This window comes from Echiichthys vipera (assembly GCF_963691815.1).
Source record: "Echiichthys vipera genome assembly, chromosome: 6".
Lineage (NCBI taxonomy): Eukaryota > Metazoa > Chordata > Actinopteri > Perciformes > Trachinidae > Echiichthys > Echiichthys vipera.
The window spans coordinates 9,357,793-9,376,656 of NC_139831.1; the positions used below are offsets into that span (position 1 = coordinate 9,357,793).

The 18,864-nt window shown below is 41.9% G+C and overlaps 2 protein-coding genes across 2 annotated transcripts; both read right to left on the reverse strand.

Annotated features, from left to right (window-relative positions):
- Positions 1 to 2,396: 2,396 nt before the first annotated feature.
- On the reverse strand, positions 2,397 to 4,161 carry mid1ip1l (MID1 interacting protein 1, like). The gene is made up of 2 exons (XM_083915236.1): positions 4,039 to 4,161; positions 2,397 to 3,621 (listed from the first exon to the last, which is right to left on the reverse strand). Exon 2 carries the CDS (start codon positions 3,543 to 3,545, stop codon positions 3,057 to 3,059), a length of 489 nt encoding a protein of 162 aa, XP_083771362.1. The 5' UTR covers positions 3,546 to 3,621; positions 4,039 to 4,161; the 3' UTR covers positions 2,397 to 3,056.
- Positions 4,162 to 7,759: 3,598 nt separating this feature from the next.
- tspan6 (tetraspanin 6) lies at positions 7,760 to 18,300 on the reverse strand. Its single transcript, XM_083915053.1, has 8 exons — positions 18,039 to 18,300; positions 11,965 to 12,153; positions 11,810 to 11,884; positions 11,627 to 11,722; positions 10,581 to 10,736; positions 10,392 to 10,475; positions 8,644 to 8,728; positions 7,760 to 8,451 (listed from the first exon to the last, which is right to left on the reverse strand). Exons 1-7 carry the CDS (start codon positions 18,123 to 18,125, stop codon positions 8,660 to 8,662), a joined length of 756 nt encoding a protein of 251 aa, XP_083771179.1. The 5' UTR covers positions 18,126 to 18,300; the 3' UTR covers positions 7,760 to 8,451; positions 8,644 to 8,659.
- Positions 18,301 to 18,864: the final 564 nt, after the last annotated feature.

The following is an 18,864-nucleotide window of genomic DNA, read 5'->3' on the forward strand; positions in this document are numbered from 1 at the left end:
CAGCCTGACGTGTATTAAAGGGTGGTTGCTAAAAAAGTGGCTAATTCAGACTACGATCACGCTGAACACGCAGAATCAGCTGGGAGCTAGTGGGTGGTGCAGCCGTTGGCTCTTTACTTACTTTTACTACGTCAAAAATCATAGAGTGGGTGTCACCTGTGAAGACTATCCTGCTGAACAAAACATATCATGACACGGCCACAGAGCTTATGTTCTCCAATAATCAAATCAATAAAATGGAAAATTGGCTTTTTGTTGAGGGGACCAGATCAAGCCTCCACCACAGTGACTTCCTGGTTGATTAGATACAGAAGTACCAAAAACTGCAGTTCCTAGGGGCAGGTTTCACAATAGAGCAGTTTCTCATTGACCCCCATGTTAGACGGGCTGTTTTCACGCGTGATTAAACCTGTTTAAGGTCTGGTACAAATAAACATTCTCATCTGTATGTTTAGGTCATATCTCCATGACAACAATGAGGGAGGTTAAAGCGGCTAGTTTTTATTTTATCGGAGGTTAAAGTTTATGAATAATTATGGGCGCGGCCTCTTGAGTGACAGCTAGCCTCTGGCCCTCACTTCTCCTCGGAGGTAAACGTCAGCCAGATGGACGTATCTCCCTTCCCCCGACGTCACATACATGCCCTTTTATGGTAAAAGAGATGAGGCGGAGTCAAAGTCTGACAAGCTGGCGGCTCCTGTAGGCGAGGACGATTGGATCAAGTAGAGAGAACGGATAATCCATTTTTTATTCAATCTACAATGTAGAATGATGCTCATCCCTGCAGCACTCTGAAGGGCTCCCTCTCAACACACAGTGTGCACATAACTACTAATAATTAAAAGCCCCATAGATCTCAAGAGCTCACACTCAACACTGCACTTCCTTGAGTCTTAAGCCAAACACCCGCAAAGTGTGAAGTCGGTCAGATGAACGGTTGTTGAGGAAATCAAAGGACAAACCGACGGAGGGAGACTCCATTTTAGCGACATTTCTGTTGGATCAGTTTCAAATATTGTAAGAATGAAAGCCCTGGTTCTTTCCACATTCACCGCCCGACCAGCTGTCACCAGATTGGTTGACCCAGTTTATCTGAGAGGGCTGAGGCACACTGACCAGCACTGCCATTTTAAATTTGCAGCCATTTGTATGGCCCATTGTGAGAGGGGAGAAAAGAGGAGCACTGCAGTCTCACACCACAGGGCTCATGCAGCACTTTTCATGCAAACTCTTAAACCCCGGGGCGCTCGCTGCTGCTGCTGGCCAGAGGAGCACCGGTTTGTTTGACCATGTCTGCCCTCCGCTCGCTTCCTGGATGCCCTTCATTACACCACTATCTCTTAATCACCGCTGTGCCTTTGAGAGGAAAAAAACCCCTTTGCGACCGGATTGGCTGCTCTACGTGGAGCTGTTGCTAAGGGGAGGGTTTCACTCAGTGATGGATAGATGTGGCAGCTGGTGGGGGAAACCAGTCCGAGCATATATATCAATTTAATGTTTAATTTATACTCCGCTGCCATCGTGTTCAATGTGAAAAAGCAGCAGAAATGTGATCGCTATCCTCTAAATCTCAACAAACTCCTGCAGAGGGTTTAAAGATCACGGTCTCTGTGCCACCAGGCCGATATTTATTTATAATCAAGTTTATTGTCTCACCAGAATAAAGTCTTATCACTTCTGATGGGTCAATGCCTTTTACAGCCTTTATTACCCTATTTAAGCGGTTCCCACAATTCGAGAGGATTAGTGGATTGTAAATGTCAACAAAATGACATTAGGATGGGAAATAGACTGCTGAGGGGCATGTAACACCCTGAGTAATCGTTGTAGAGGCAAAGTTATGTTTTTGTAGTTACTAAAAATAAAAATAAGGTCTGTAAGGAAATATGCAGAAAAAATAACCTCAAACCCTTAATTTTATGTTTTTTGAACGTAATGTTCTGTAAGTTATCAGCTTCTTTGTGAAGAAAATGGAGCTAAACTGCATCTATTGTTGGCAAAAAATACATATTTGCTTTACTGCACCCTGAAGGAAAACAAGCTGTGGGGGATTCTTGCCTATCAGCACAAGAGGCTGTTTGCATGAAACAACAATTATGTAAAATGTGTTCACGTTAAATTCAGCTCAAGAGCCATGACCTCTAGATCTTCTCCTTTAAGTAAATCCTCAGGAAAGCACTTTTAAATCCTTTAACTGCTCCATGACATAATGCTGCTTAACCTGCTCTACATAAGAGGAACAGTGAGCAGAGTTATTTGTTGTAGTTTTAATGCTTCAGCATGTTAAAAAGCATCCCGTCTCTCTGCAGCCGCGAGCACTTGTTTCCTAACTGAAGAGGAAAAAGCAGCAACACCTGACACTTCCTGTTAGTGACAAAAAGACAATATCCAAAAGGTTTAAGTTTTACTGCTTTAATATAAAATTTGAAATATCCAAGGACAGACAAATGAGTAAGATGGTGAAACATGATGAAGCATTTAAGCAGTCAGTCAATGGGGAACAACTGAACAGGGCATGGATGTGTACAAAAAGTCAAGGCACGCCATGTTACAGTAATAAGTGGAAAGAGTTAAAACCTCAGCAGGTAGGAGCCCTTCAGCTCAGCATTAAAATTATTTTTAAAAAAGGAGGGACAGAATAACCAGCATTCAATTTCTCCTACAGTCAGAAACCTTCTTTTATTCACAATCTGGTGACAAATTTGAACTTGAAATGAGAAGAGCAATAAGGGGCGGTCGAGTTTCTGAATCGAGTGCTGCGCTTCATCTGGACTTGGGAACAGATTCATTAAAACCTCCACCGCACTGAAGTGTCAACCTCGGCGCTGACAGAGGGACACGTGCAGGCGTCACTGGTTTCAGGGATGTTTTGGTCGGGGGGGACGTTCGGAGTGTCGCTACAGGAGTGAGAGAAGCCACAAAGTGGTCGCCCTGGTCAGTTCACTGTCCATTGAGATCTATTAGGAAGAGATGGCGCCCTTCTCAACACATCCCATTGTGCAAGTCAAGCAGTCCGAGGGGGGGGGGGGGGGGGGGGAAGAAAAGTGTAGTGGCTTCTATCTCATGAAGTTTCCTCCTCCGATTTCTCTCTTGTACCTGTTGGTGAGGTGGTCGGCTTGCAACGTGAGCTTGGACAGAACCCCAAACAGTCCCCTGAGGTGATAGTGAAACTGATTCTCCAGGTCTGTGTTCTCGTCAGGGTCCCGGGTGACTGACTGCTGCTGCTCCTCCTGCTTCACCGCCATCTCCAGGAAGCTGGCGCCGCTGCTCATCTCCCTCTTCAGCAGGCCCCACTCCATGTCGTTCTTGATGGACTTGAGGAGCAGGTAGTGCTCGTACATGTCCCTCTGCTTGTTGGGACACGGCGGTTCGTGATTGTTGTTGTTGGGCTCCATCTCGCCGGCCGCCTGTTCCTCCAGGGGCACGTCTCGGAGCAGGCTGGGCACCATGATGGTCTCGTCCATGTTGTTGGCAGCCGCTATGAAGCGGTGCATGACGTTGATGAGGGAGTGCTTGTTGCTGGCGGAGTCGCTGATTTGCATCATGTTGAAGGCTTTAGGTTGGCTTGGTTACGGTGTGGAGCTGGCAGGTGGTGATATTAAGGCAGAGCCGTTTGGTGATCTGCAGGAGGACGAGAGGAAACATTAACATGGTGCACACAAGAGATAGATTTGCTGCAAAATAAAGACTAATCCAACCTGGTGCACTTTGAAACACAGGTTTACAGATTCAGCGAGATGCAACCAGTTCACTCACAGACACATACACACACACACACACTCTCTCTGGAGTGCAGCCAGGCAGGAAATATGATGTAACAGAGGAAGCTTGTTTCTCGTCTCATCCTCAGAGCCTAACCGGACTTCTAACACCTTAAAAAAACAAAACCACAATGCATTTCAACTACATGATGAATAAGCGCCTTCCTGTTGCCGCATTGTAACACCCCACTCACGTCTATGACCTTGACTTCCTGGTTTTAACGTCAAAAAGAGTAATTCGCGTCAGAGGCCTTGACTAAAAAGGATGCAGACTGACCTGAACAATGAGGTAACCGGAAGAAAATGTTTCCTTGACTTGCTGGAGGGGGTTAACCGGGTCTTCTCGGGCTCTGCACACCACCAGCCGAGAGGGAAAGTAAGAATTTCCTCGGTGGACCGGTGGCTGAGATCGCTTTTATAAGGGAGAAGCCGGCTGGGGTGGAAGAAAGAGACTAAACTCCGCCCTGCTTGTAATTTCCTACAGAGCTGATTGGACAACCTGCAGGAAGGAGGCCGCGCTTCAGAGCATCTGATCCAAAACGGACCAATCAGGCGCCAGATCACAGCTGCCAGTCAAACAGTATTTGTGCAGGTTCGTCTGCAATTATCGTCTGCACCCTGTTTACCTCTCAGGCCGTTTGGAGCCTGAAGGCAACACGGGTGCAAGTTTGCACAGGGACTCCAGGTGTGTCGTTCACCAGGTGTGTTTGTTTGTCTTTGCACACACAAAAGACACTAAATTATGCAAAGTTCCCTCAAAAGTCAAGTTGGTGTTTTACCTCATGTCTCCACATATTATGTTACACCGCCACCTGGTGGTTGGAGTTTGTTAAATCAGAAACTCACAGACACCAGTCATGGTTTTACAACACATATCATGCATGGATTATTAAATAAGTCTGCAAAATGACCTCTAACTGGAACATTTTGGGGGGTTTTATTTACAAAACAGCCTCATGTAGACTGTTAGGTACCTGAGAACATGCTATATTGTGATAAATATCATTATTGAGAAATGAAGTGACCTATAGTCATTCACATACATATGTAATACTCATTCCTACAGTCTCCAGTTATTCTAGTGTGATATGTTGGCCTTACCTGATGGTTTTAGTTTGAAAACACTCCTCTCTCCACCTTCAACACAAAGTAACGCAGAGGCTCAACCCTTCAGGTTTAAGTGCAGGTATGACGGCAGAGGTTGTGACCTGCAGCAGGTGCATTTAATGAAGTTAATTAACAAAGAGGCGTTTGCAGTGTCAGAGCATCACTATGGTTACATTATTAGTTACACCTGTGGTTTTTCAGGAGTGGAAAACAAAACCATCTCACAGTTTAGATGTTTAAGATGTAGTCTTTATAAAGACAACCATCCAATAATCTACAGGAAAAAGGTGAATATTAGTGCAAAGTCTAGACACACATAACTTTGTTTTAAACTTCCCTATCTTGTTATGCATCCTTGACATTTCAGTTGCTCTTTTATGGATCTAAAAAATTAGTTAATTTGTGTATTGTGCTAACGTGGCTGAACCGTCATATTACCAAGGTGCTGAACCATCTTTGGTGGTATCAGATTTATCAAAACTTTATTGATCCCCTGAGGAAAACTTGGTTTTGTTACATTTGCTCCATTTTAAAGTAAAAATAGATACATTATATAAAAATAAGAAATATGTAGTCTGTACATTATACCATAATATATAACAACTCTATATATGGAGACAGGGAACATGTAAAAATATGTGCATTATACTTATTTTTATTATAAGAACATATTTCTATTTCCCATATTTATATAGTTGCTATATATTGTATTATAATGTACAGATGTTTACATATTTCTTCATATTAAAGGGAAACAGATCAGAAAGTACTTATTGTAACATAAAACTTGGACTCAAAGACTAATGTGATGAGTTTAGTTTGGCAATATTTCAATATACTTCATCAGGACTTGGCCACCAGGCTGTTATGTTCTAATAACATGGTCACACTGTGATACATGGGGTTTGCTGTATGTTGCTAAATAGGGGTTAAAGGACCTTTAAGAGACTGTGATTATTATGGGAAGCTACGTTACGCGTGGAGCACGTGTTAACAAAACAAGGAAGTGTTAATCTAGACATGAGGCTGAAGTAAAACGTCTGTGCGTGTCTTTCACACGCAACAGACATCAAGGTTTGGTTGCCGAAATTTAAAATATGGTTGCCACCTTATGTTTGAGTAATAAAGATACAGAACAGAACAGTTATACAGCGGCACAATAATGAAATGTGACGTAAAAGATGCAAAAATGTTTTCATTTCCTTTCTTGTTTTCTGTTCATGTTCATCTGGTCAGCCATGTTGACGGGTTAGAGCATCTTTTCACCCCACAGTCAAACTACTTCATTTGTGTCGCTGTCGTCTGTAAAAGAGCATCATCGTCACACGAAGTTATGACTGTAACAACATTTAAATATCACTAATGCAACCAAATGTGTTTATTTTGCTCTCCTTATACTTTATATGTTAAAAGTGGTTGTCAAAGGCAATGGTTTGGTTGCAAGTTTCTCAAAATGGCTGCCAATGCCAACCTAGCAACTGTGACTGGGCCCTTTCTGCAAAAAGCGGGGAACATTGGACTCTTTCTGTAAAAAGCGGGGAACATTGGACCCTTGCTGTAAAATGCGGGGAACATTGGACCCTTTATATGTAAAAAGCGGGGAACATTGGTCCCTCCCTGTAAAATGCGGGGAACACTGGACCCTTTCTGTAAAAAGCGGGTAACATTGGACCCTCTCTGTAAAATGCGGGGAACATTGGACCCTTTCTGTCAAAAGCGGGGAACATTGGACTCTTTCTGTAAAAAGCGGGGAACATTGGACCCTTTCTGTAAAATGCGGGGAACATTGGACTCTTTCTGTAAATAGCGGGGAACATTGGACCCTTTCTGTAAAATGCGGGGAACATTGGACTCTTTCTGTAAAAAGCGGGGAACATTGGACCCTTTCTGTAAAAAGCGGGGAACATTGGACTCTTTCTGTAAAAAGCGGGGAACATTGGACCCTTTCTGTAAAAAGCGGGGAACATTGGACCCTTTCTGTAAAAAGCGGGGAACATTGGACCCTTTCTGTAAAAAGCGGGGAACATTGGACCCTTTCTGTAAAATGCGGGGAACATTGGACCCTCTCTGTAAAAAGCGGGGAACATTGGACCCTTTCTGTAAAAAGCGGGGAACATTGGACCCTTTCTGTAAAAAGCAGGGAACATTGGACCCTTTCTGTAAAATGCGGGGAACATTGGACCCTCTGTAAAAAGCGGGGAACATACTGTAGGACCCAGGGAACATAGGTACACTCCCTAACTCAAAAGTCTTGATGTGATTACTCTGTATGTGTGAACGCATGTAAATAAAGTCAGTGCATAGAACTATTCTGTTCATTTTGCACTTATTGAATAAGGGAACATGCTATACCGTGATATGAAATTACCTATATCAGGATCATCAAACCCAGTGTTACAGTCCCGTCTCTCCAGCTACGGCGGAATATGACAATTAAAGCTGGACAAACATTCATTATCGACATATCCTGCTGTAGATTTATATAATCTTCATTTGTTTCAAGTCTGCATTACCAGAGTTGTAACTGAGTGAAATAAACAGTGAATGTATTTATAGTTCACCTCACATTTTCATACTACACAATACTTGAGGAAGTATCAAACTGAAAGAACATCACCAACGCCCTGCACAAAGGTATCTCAACTATCTACTCTCATATCCTTAGATATTATGCTGAAGTTAATTTCAAAGCATCCCTGCATGATGAGAAACTAAATGTCTTTCAAGTGTTTTTCATTAAAATCCCTCGTGAGGCCCCAAATAATTGAGTCAAGTTAGACTGTCTAAATATCGTTTTTGCATCTTTTCAGACGCGTGTAGAAGCAAACAGCTGTGAGACATCCTGAGCTCCCGAGCATGCACACTGTTAAAGATACATTTCACCTTTATTTTTATTTTTTTCAAGTATTTCACATGCATTCACAAGAGAATAACAATTTAACACTGAAGACTGTGATAAGAAGTTGGCTGGGCGACTGTAATTGGCACACCTGACTGCAGGCTCTCTACAATACTGCCTACGTCGTCCGTAAGGCTCGTTTTAAAGTCCTTACTGGGAATCACACGCACCGTACAACTCGCTGGCTTATGATGGTTTAAACACACAAACAGAAATTCACTTAGTGTTGCAAAGAAGTTTAACCTTTATCAGCTTATGTCTAGATTTAATCTGTTCAGCTACAGACTAATTTTTTTTTATAGCAAAATTACAAAATAAGGCAGCTGCATTATACAAAGACACAAGAAATGGAAATGCTGACAATTGTTTGAGTTAATTAACTCAAATAAAAGTAACATCTACGTTTAACATAAATCCCTAATTAAATCCGAGGAGTAACAAATGATCTCCAAAATGTCCAGGTCCCTTTTAAGTTTTTGGTCAAACACAGCAGATAACGTCCCTTTTTTTGGATTTCCTTTCACATTATTTCTGCTCGTTTGTCGTTGGCGAGACTGAAAAAAAAGAAGAAGCAGTGAGTGTTTTTCCCTCTCTAAAATAATATAAACTACGACACGCACATAATATTAAAATCACAGGAGATTATTTCAACTCGGTTTGCGTCGGGAGCTGCCCTTCAGTGACCTGCAGAGACAGACGGAGAACACGTCAGACAGGTTGAGGAACTCTGGATCATTGAATCATGAAATCGCTGCTGCAGTTTCTTGGGCGTGACAGTTTAAATATTGAGCTCAGTAGAAACTGTTGATGATTTTGTCTCCCAAAAAGAAACCGACAGCAGTTCAGAACAGTTCACTTCCCAAAAACGAGTCTCACCTGCGGAGCGGCACTGTTAGACCATCTCATACTGGTTGTTGGTTATGTATCGAGACAGGCAGCAGGACAGGAATATCCCGATGAGCTGAGAGGAAACACATTTAACAAAATGTAACTTCATCAAAAAAGACACAATTCAAAACACTCGAAATTCATCCTGAGGAAAAGTGCGATATTTGGACGCAGTTATAGAACAAAAGACTCCTGCTGTCTTCACCAGCAGTCAGAAATATTTAATAACAATCTTTCGATAAACAGACCATCAGGTTATTCTCTCTCTCTCTCTCTCTCTCTCTCTCTCTCTCATATGCATGTGTATATATGACTACATTAGTGCTCAGATGGGCTATAAAAAGGGTACATACAAACCATTATTCAAAGTGAAAACGAAGGTGAAAGTTGAAGTTATTACCAGCTGTTGATGTTGTTTCTGCAAAGCTACTATCTGGTTTAACTTTGACCTGCTGTGCTTTTACAATGCGAGGTTGATTATAACCAACATGTTAGTGTGGTCACGTTTGCTTTTACAGTCGTATCATCAGGTTGTAAAACTCCTCGGTCACTCCTCCCTATTTAATAGACAGTTTATTATCTAGTGAGCAGTAAACTGAGATTTTAAATACAGTGCACTCGTTTGATTAGAGGTCCCACATAATGCTCATTTTCTGGTTTATTTATATGTGTTCTGTGTCTCTACGAATGTTCAAAAAACACATTATTAAATGCTCTGTTTCAGCGCCTGTCTCTTTAAGACCCAGGAAAAAATAAAACAGTCTTCTCTGATTGGTCAGCATTTCTGAGCCTTCTACATCTGCACTCTCGGTGCCTCTGTACTGTCATATCTGCTGGGAAATGCTATATTATCTGACCCAACCGCTGTTATTCAGAATGTTATTTGTTTTAGGAATCCACTCAATTGACGGATTAACCGCAACATTTCTATAAAGGCTCATTTATGCTCTACGTAAAATACTCATACAGATACGAACGGAGCCTTCTGTCCGTACTCCGCATTCATTCATTCATCTTAAACCGCTTGTCCCTGTCGGGGTCGTAGGGGGCTGGAGCCGATTCCAGCTGACTATGGGCGTGAGGCGGGGTACACCCTGGACAGGTCACAGTTTATCGCAGGGCACATAGAGATGCACAGAGACAGACAACCATTCACACCTACCGGCAATTTTAGAGTCATCAATTAACCTAACACATGCATGTCTTTTGGATTCCTGCAAGCTTGCGGATGCGTACTGATACGGACAAAACATTGCGGTCCCACCGGAAATTGTGGGGGCAGTGTCTGGCGAGCAAGGAGCGAGCAAGTCATCCAAAGCCTCGACGGACATCCTGAAAAACTGAAAGTGATGTCCGTCGTCAGTTTCTCTCACCTGTAAAAGCAATGCCTGGAATTCTCCGTCCACACTTTGGGATGTATTAAGTGAAATCACAGACCATCGGCGTCTACAAGGCTGCCCGCCATTTTGCCTCCTTCTTAACAGACGCAGGATCATTATCTCCTCCATCGTGCCATGTTTGTTGTTCATAAACTTTTTTTTTTCTCCAAACTTTATTGGAGTAACTTCTAGAGGATGTTTTGCTCAATGTCCATTCCAACGTAGACGTATGGGGGCACGTTGATAACGTGCGTGTCTATTCACGCATGAAATGGGAGCATAAATTAGCCTTTATCTGCGCTTCAGCACGGCCCGTTTGTTCTTATTCAAAGGATCTGAAAGAAACCCGTGATATACCTGGAAGAAGGCAATCCCAAAAGAGATCCCTGCGATGATTCCCAGGTTGGACTCCATCACCTGTGTCACCTGTGTGAAGCAGCCCTACAGCAAACAAAACATAAGTGATTACCCTGCCTGTTCCTAAAAACAAACTTGAAGTCATTACAACTACACAATTGTAGTGGTGATGTGTGGCAGTGAACGCACTATTGTGTAGACTTCGTTCCCAGCCTTCTTCAGGTCTTTCAGGGTCTCCGGTGTGCAGTTGGTGTTTTCCTTACAGCAGCTCACAGGGATGCCATTGTCTTTAAAGTACGCCGTTTCAGCCCAGTCAGTGTAATTGTTCACCCCGCAGCAATGCAACTATATGGGAAAAAAGGTGGCAACACAATTATTACAATGTTGTAACAAAATGACAGAAAAGTGGATAAAAAGATGTTTTTAATAATGAAAAATAAAGCAGCTGGATATTTGATGTCTGGTCATTAAACAGTGAGTGACGTTTTGACACAAAGCTTAAAGAGGCCCTGTTATGCTGGTTTTCAGGGTCATATTTGTATTTTTCAGGTTTAGGTTTACATGCTTCGATCTTTAAAAAGCAAATTATATTTCTCATTGTGCATCGCTGCAGCACCCATGCAGCACCTCTGTGTGGCAGGCTCTGTCTGAGCTTCTGCCCCCCCCTCATTGAAAGCCCAAAGTGCTCTGATTGGTCGACCGCTTATGCTGCGTACGGGGAAATGTTATGCTGCTTATGATATACAGAGTCAGTTACATCAGCAGCTGAAAACAATGTTTATATGGAAGCTAGCCAAGTCCATGATGACGTTAGTTTTAACAGGTTAACCTCCAAAATAAAAACCAAAACAGCATTAAAGAGGCCGAATTCACAGCTTACAGTTTGAGCCTGTGTGTAGCAGCACGACCAATAGGGAAGTCAGGATTCTTTTACGTAGACAAATCCCGGAAAATCCAGAGAAATCTCCAATAGCGACCCAAACGGCCACCATGGCTCACGTCTACATGCAAGTACTTCCTTATTTGACACTCTGGTATTATTAAATGTGACTATAAAATATTATAACTACATTCCTAGTCAGAAAAGACGGAAAAGCATAATAGGTTCTCTTTAATGTCTGCTGCCCTTTTAAAATGTTCTTATGTAAACAAGAGTTCTTTGGTTTGTACAGTGAGACACAAACTAAGTCTGATAAGAGAAACACCATTGGAGTAATGGAAAACCTCCCACTTACAGTCCTCTGGATGGTGTCAACTGCAGTGCTGCTGCTGTCTGTGGCATTGTAGGATTTCACAGCGTTTGTGTAGGCAACACCTAACTTGGCCTTGATCTGGTGAATTCAATAAAGAGATTATAGATGTAAGTGAGGAGATGTTATCCATTTTTAAAAAACTAATGTTTTGGAGCAGTAACTGACCTCGTGTCTGAAGACGAAGCCTGAGACACCGGCCACAAGCTCAGCCAGGAACACCAAGGTCAGGAACATGGCATACTGGGAGAAGCAGGAAAAGGAAAAGCAGTTAAATAAGATCACACATCTGAAGGGAATGAAGTAACCGCACTTTCACTGACCAGCTTCAGCATCCACGGGCTGCCGCGGCATGTAGCGAAGCAGCCGAACAGTCCGAAAATAACGATGGTGGCTCCGGTCCCGATGAGGACATATGGTGCATTGGTGCTCTCCTCAGAGGCCAGAGAGAAGTAGGCCTCCAGGCTCACCTTCCCCCACACGCCGACGGCCAGCAGGATCACACCTGTGAACTGAGGACAACAGCAGGGAGAGTCAGCTCCAGGATCAAAGAGCCAAAGAGAAAGATGAGCCAAAACCTGAGATTAAAGGCTCAACCACACCGCTGCAGGTATAGTTAAGTAGCTCAATTTTGAAGATTTACGAACTTGTAACTGGTTCCAAAATAAAACCAGATATTGGATATTAAACTGCAACAGAAGAGAATTCATTTTGATGATGAAATCTAATGTTGTGTCATGGTTATTCTGGCCAAAATTAATGTGATTCATCCCGATAATCGTAAAAATATACTTAAAACCAAAACGCACTTTTGTTAAGATATGTAACACCGACACAGATCTGTTTTAGTGAAAAGTAAACATCTTAAATAAAGTAATCACAATTCATAAAGTCCCCCTTATTGAAAATGTCATAAAAAGGTAAAAATCACATCTTAATGGACCTGCAGCGATCAGAGAGCCTAATAAATGATCAAACGTGCATTTACGGCTGTGGTAGATAAATACAAAGCGATGTTAATTGCAACAAACACATTCACTTTCTGCTTCTTTTAACGGCCTACATCAAATCAGAAGATGGATTTTCCTGGAAAATAAAATACATTTGGCTTGATTTGAGCTGTTACTTTGGGCTGTGGCCAAATTAATGTTACGGTTGGAGGAAAAACCGAATAATTTCACTGGTGAGGATATTCACGAAAATTGGAAGGTTTTTTTTATTGAGATCTGCAATAATAGTGATTATATCCCGTCTCTAACTGAATAATTTACAAATGAGACACGTAAGCAAAAGTGCAAAAACCTTTAACGCCAACACGGCTCTATAAATATTAGGTTTTGCTCTGAAGCTGTGATCATTCATACTCAGATGGACCTGTGCTCTGCACCGAATCTGGACAAAATCAGGGTTAGTTTTAATTAAGAACCACGATGAATCCAGAGAAAAACAAACAATCCCCCTCATTGATTTCCTTTCTCAGTGGAGGAAACGCAGATGAAGAGAAGCAGATGAGCTACAAGGCGATGGACCTCTGACGCACGACGTGTAATAAGTCTAAATATAAAACCTCTAATATTGTTTGCCATTACCATATCTTTGAGAAACTCTCCTTTTGTCAGTCGTAATATAGATTCAGACGCAGCGAATTACGTATTTACCCGTCAACATTTGAGTAAAAACACACCTGGGATAGCCCACTAGCTTCAGTCTGAGGTTTAATCATCTCAGCATCTTTTTCCTTTATGGCTGCCCGCACAAGTCATTAGCCTGAGGGGAAGCATCAGCTCCACCAGCCGAGAGCAATAAATTGCCAGATAAAAGCACTGACCTGAACTTTGTGTTCGCAGCAGCAGCAGCAGCAGCAGCAGCAGCCTGGGACGGCTGTTTGTTCAGTGCAAAGATTAACAGGGGGAGTAACGAGAACTCATTTTCTTCTCAAGACAGGATTAAGGTTCTTACGTGTTATAATTACAGCTGCAGTTAGTTTAGTTATTCACATTGATTAATGGAAACAGACATATTCAGTTAACGGTCATAACTGACAAAGAAAAGCGTCAAATTAGAGCCTAAGTCTAAACTGTTTTAATAATCGATCAATCTTGAAATTCTCTAGTCGTTGCTTCTCAAATATGAGCATTTTCTCATCGTCTCACGTGACGATTAATCTAAATTTATCTGGGTTTTGATCTGAAAACACATTTGAAGACGTTGCCTCGGAAAGAATTACGCAAATTTTGTACTAACATTAGAGACAATGTTGATGCTAATTAGGGATGCTCGATATTGGCTTTTCTGCCGATATCTGATATTCTGATATTGTCCAACCCTTAATTTCCGATACCGATATCACCCGATACCGATATATGCTGTTACTGTTAGTAGGTGACACTTGGAAATACTTCCAAACCACAGACATCTCATGCACCGGGCGAGCAAGCTTGTTAGCCACGGTTAGCAACCTACGACTCTAGCGCGTTGTTGTTGTTGTTTTACGTCATCAAGCACGCGCCTGTAAACGTCCCATGTTGCATTCATGCAGACTCGGAAATGCTCAAGCCTACAGAAAAAACATCGGTTGTAAAAATCCGATACCGATAATTCCCGATATTACATTTTTAACTCAATATGGTCCGATAATATCTGAGGGCCGAAATTATCGGAGGGCAGATATTATCGGACATCACTAATGCTAATCCTTTATTAATTATTATTAATCAATTCATAATATGAATTAACTCCAGTTATTTACTAGCACAGATAGTTTTTAAGTGAGTGTGCAGTAGATCAGTTGTACATTAAAATGTTCCTAAACTAGTTTACCTCACACTAACATGCAGGGCCGGAGTGGGACTCATTTTCAGCCCTGGAGTTTCATACCTCAGACCGGCCCACTTTAGATCACGACCTATTTTATTAAAATAATGTAATTATAACTTTACATGTTAAGCAAACAATAGCGCACTGTTCTCTAAAGCCTTGTAATTCCTACTGTAATTCTTACTATTACTTATGATCAAAAGTATAACTGGCCACTACTATCATTGGGGCAAAGAAAGTGGTTTTATTGGAACTGATGCTTGCTTGTTCACACACTAGCTCACCTGTTTCTTCCTCACCACTGGCTCCTGGCTCTGCCTCTGACTCTAAATCATAAAAATGTTCATAAATCTCGTCACAAATCTCCCCTTTTTCAAGTCAAAAATTCAAGTCAGTTTCATTATTGTAGTGCTGAATCCTCTATCATCATCAATTGCAATCTGGGTCCAATCAGCTCTCGTTTACATCTTCATGCAGTGTTTATTTACAGCCTGCGCGCAACGTGATTCCCGGCCAAACGCTAGCGATTGGTTATGGTAGATCCAGAGTGGCACTGGGCAGATCCAATAGTTTTAAATTTCAACAGACACCTGCCTTCCAAGTTAGTTAAAGTCTATCAATTGAGTAGGTCCAGACTCTCTGTGCAAATGAAATGAAGTACGAGTCTGGTAGGACCAGGCTAGGTCTAAACCATACTCTTCATTATCTCATCTCATCTCATCTCATCCTCATCCGCTTATCCTGGATCAGGTCTCAGGGGCAGCAGCTTTAGCAGGGGACCCCAAACTTCCCTTTCCCGGGCCACATTAACCAGCTCTAACTGGGGGATCCTGAGGCGTTCCCAGGCCAGTGTGGAGATATAATCTCTCCACCTGGTCCTGGGTCTTCCCCGAGGCCTCCTCCCAGCTGGATGTGCCTGGAACACCTCCCTAGGGAGGCGCCCAGGGGGCATCCTTACTAGATGATCCTGAACCACCTCAATATTCACTTAATGAGCAATCCTACCTGCACACTCTGGACCTGTGGGCTGATGGCTGGTGCTTGGTGATGCATCTTGTATCTGAGGGGCTACAAATCCCCTAAAGTTTGTGGCCAGTTATGTGGCGTTGCATCATAATATTATTTAAATTATGTAACGTTAGGTTAGACAGGCTATAAGAAATTATTATGCCAATTATTAGTAACATTCAGGGTTGCCACGGTATGCGGTATTACCAGTGGTTGAGGCCAACACCGAGTTATTTTGTATTATTTTTTTCCAGTAATAAAAAAAAAAATCCGGTCTTGTGTGGAACGCGGAAGACCGGTTCCACACAGCAACGCCGGTAAACAAACCCCGCGAAGCCCAATCCCTACGAGAGCTCCCCGTGCTACGGCCATCCGGAGGCGCACAGAGCTTTTGGCCGTGATATTATATATAAAATTATATTATACTATTATATGATCGTTATAAGACGCTGTCACCGAGAATTTGCGCGCTGCCAGACGCTGTCACCGAGTGTGAGAGGAGAGTTGCCGATTTTTGCACATTTGGCTGCGTCTGTCTCCAGAGCTTTTCTCTTTTTAATCCTCGCTTTTTCTGCGCCACCCTTGCTCTTTTGATTTTCCATTTTGGGTTATTATTTTCCTTGTACATCTGTGGTTGGAGCTAGGCAAACACCACTGAAGTGTGCGGACTAGTGCACGACACGTACGTTACATCAGGCTGCGTCTGTGTCTTGTTGGTGGGCGTGCCCTTAACCTGCGTCCGCGTCCCAGTTTCATTGGCATGATCTAACAGACCGCCAGCTCCCTGATATGACCAGCGACAGCGGTAACAGCATACACGTGATCCCCACTCCACTCAGTGCCATGACTGAACACCGGCACAAAATAAATAAAAATAATAATTGAACACCGGCCCTCGCGGCCCAAAAGTCAGACCGGCCCACCGGGAATTGTCCCGGTCCTCCCGATTAGCCACTCCGGGCCTGCTAACATGAAAGCCAAAGCTACCAGTATCTGAAATGCCTCTGAAACTGCCCAAAATGCTGGTTTCTGCAAATTATACGCAAGTCTGTGCACTGGTCTGATACCGCGTGATTCAGCCCTAGTTCATTTATGTTCTTTTCCTGTCAAACTATTTAATAAAAAAGTTCTATCATTCATTCTGTTTTTTTTTTTCATATTTTTCAAACTTGAGCAAGGCCATACAACAATGAAAGCAATCCTATCACAATCCATACAGGGTTAGTAGCATATGACTATTAAAAACTTAATATATGTTTTTTATTAATGCACTGGTAGATATTGGTATCGGCCAATACGCAAGTTCACATATCTGAATCTGTATCAGGAAGTAAAAAATGGAAAAACGGAAGAAACTGAACAGGCATTTGATAATTGATTTAGTTCTTTAATTAAGTTATTTCTTTACGAAAAAAATATTGTTTTGCATTCCAGCTGTTGCTAAATGTATACATTTTATATTTTCCTCAGCATTTTCTGATAGCAACCTGAGTATTTTTAACGTTCCAGTTTAACATCTATGCTAATTACGTTGATTGTACAACAAGAATGAGTGTTAAATGTTGAATTTTGATAATATATTACAACTAATCAGTAAGTTACAGTGTTAGTGAATTACTGTTGGTGAGATGTTTTTCTGAATCAAACAGAAAATACCGTTGATACTGTAAATCTGACCGAACACAAACGTCTGTTCCAACGGTCGGTATATTGTCTGTGAACCGATTAACCGTTGTTGCATTTTAACGTGTAATTAAGTTGGACTGTAGCGCAAGAATGGGTGTTAAACGTTCAATTTTGATAATATATCAATTCTAATAACCAAGTTACAGAAAAGTTAAAGTTAGAGAAACTAGCTAACGGCTGTCAACCGTTGATAAATCTGACCGAACACAAACGTCTCAAACGGTCAGTACATTTCGGTGAGTCGGTTAACCGCTGTTGCATTTTAACGTGTAATTAAGTTGACTGCAGAACAAAAATGAGTGTTAAATGTTCAATTTTGATAATATATCACTTCTAAAAACTAAATTACAGTGTTAGTGAACTACCGTTGGTGATGTGTTTCTCTAAATCAGACAGAAACTAGCTAACGGCTGTCAACCGTTGATAAATCTGACCGAACACAAACGTCTCCAACGGTCGGTACATTTCTGTGAGTCGGTTAACCGTGGTTGCATTTTAACGTGTAATTAAGTTGGACTGCAGAACAAGAATGAGTGTTAAATGTTAAATTTTGATAATATCTCACATCTAAAAACTAAATTACAGTGTTAGTAAACTACCGTTGGTGGGATGTTTCTCTAAATCAGACGGAAACTAGCTAACGGCTGTCAACCGTTGATAAATCTGACCGACCACAAACGTCTCCAACGGTCGGTACATTTCCAACAAGTGCTTCGTTGTGTCAACACAAAACCAGCTCCGCTTTAACTTGAGGGTATTTTCCCAACACATTTAACTCCGTGTGTGTGTCCCTGTCGTGATTTGAGGAAATGAGTTTAGCCTTGTTGGCACCGCCGCCGCCGCTTTGAGCCCATTGTTGTCCCCCATTACATGACACGCAGCTCACCCAGAATATGAGGCTGTAGGAGATGAGGAAAGTCTTCAGGCAGGTGATCACCGGCTTCGTCTGAAGCCGTCGAGACGGCGGCGACATGGCGGCGTTTGGACTTCAAACTGCGGGGAAAAGAGAGAAAAGTTGCCTGCGCCCTGTGAGGGGGGACGGAAAAAGTTCAGGGATGAATCCGAGGAGAGGGTGGAAGTGTCGTCACTAACCCACATTCACTTTCCTGAGGGGAAAAACGGCCCCGAACAACCCACAGTCAAGTCATTTGTGTTTACCGACGTTTATCCTCCTCACGGCCACCGTTCTTTCAAAATAAAACACACCTTTTCAGAATAAAACGCACAAACACAGCTTTCAAATTTGACACTTTATTGATTTAATACTATATTAAAATACAAACTCATAGGAAAACTCCCCCCAAAATACATCTGTGTTGTAGGCTATATGAAAAGAATAGACACCAGAGATGAGAATATAATAATAAAATAAAAAACTAATAATAATAACAACAAAAACAGTTATAATACATAACATAAGCTGGTGATTCATTTGTGTTTTTATTTGTGGCTTTATTTTCAACAGCTTTATTTAAAAGGAGTTGACATAAATACATAGTAAACAGGGAACAGTAGAAAAATACATGTAAATGTGCCAGAGGTGATGTTTATTATACAATATTATACATATTACAAAAGTCTATCAGCCTTTTCATTTGCTGATGTGGTGATTAGCTTAAATTTAAGTTATATTTCCTTTGAAAAAAACATAAAAACAATGGGTTTTCTTAGACATTTACTTTTATGAATATGACATTTTGCAAGAAATCAAA

Excerpts from the sequence above, each read along its gene's own strand:
- tspan6 (XM_083915053.1), bottom strand. The coding sequence starts at position 18,125 with ATGTCGCCGCCGTCTCGACGGCTTCAGACGAAGCCGGTGATCACCTGC. Across the intron at positions 11,885-11,964 it reads GCCCGTGGATGCTGAAGCTG|TATGCCATGTTCCTGACCTT; the intron begins GTCAGTGAAAGT and ends TGCTTCTCCCAG. Across the intron at positions 10,737-11,626 it reads TTGACACCATCCAGAGGACT|TTGCATTGCTGCGGGGTGAA; the intron begins GTAAGTGGGAGG and ends TTTCCCATATAG.
- mid1ip1l (XM_083915236.1), bottom strand. The coding sequence starts at position 3,545 with ATGATGCAAATCAGCGACTCCGCCAGCAACAAGCACTCCCTCATCAAC.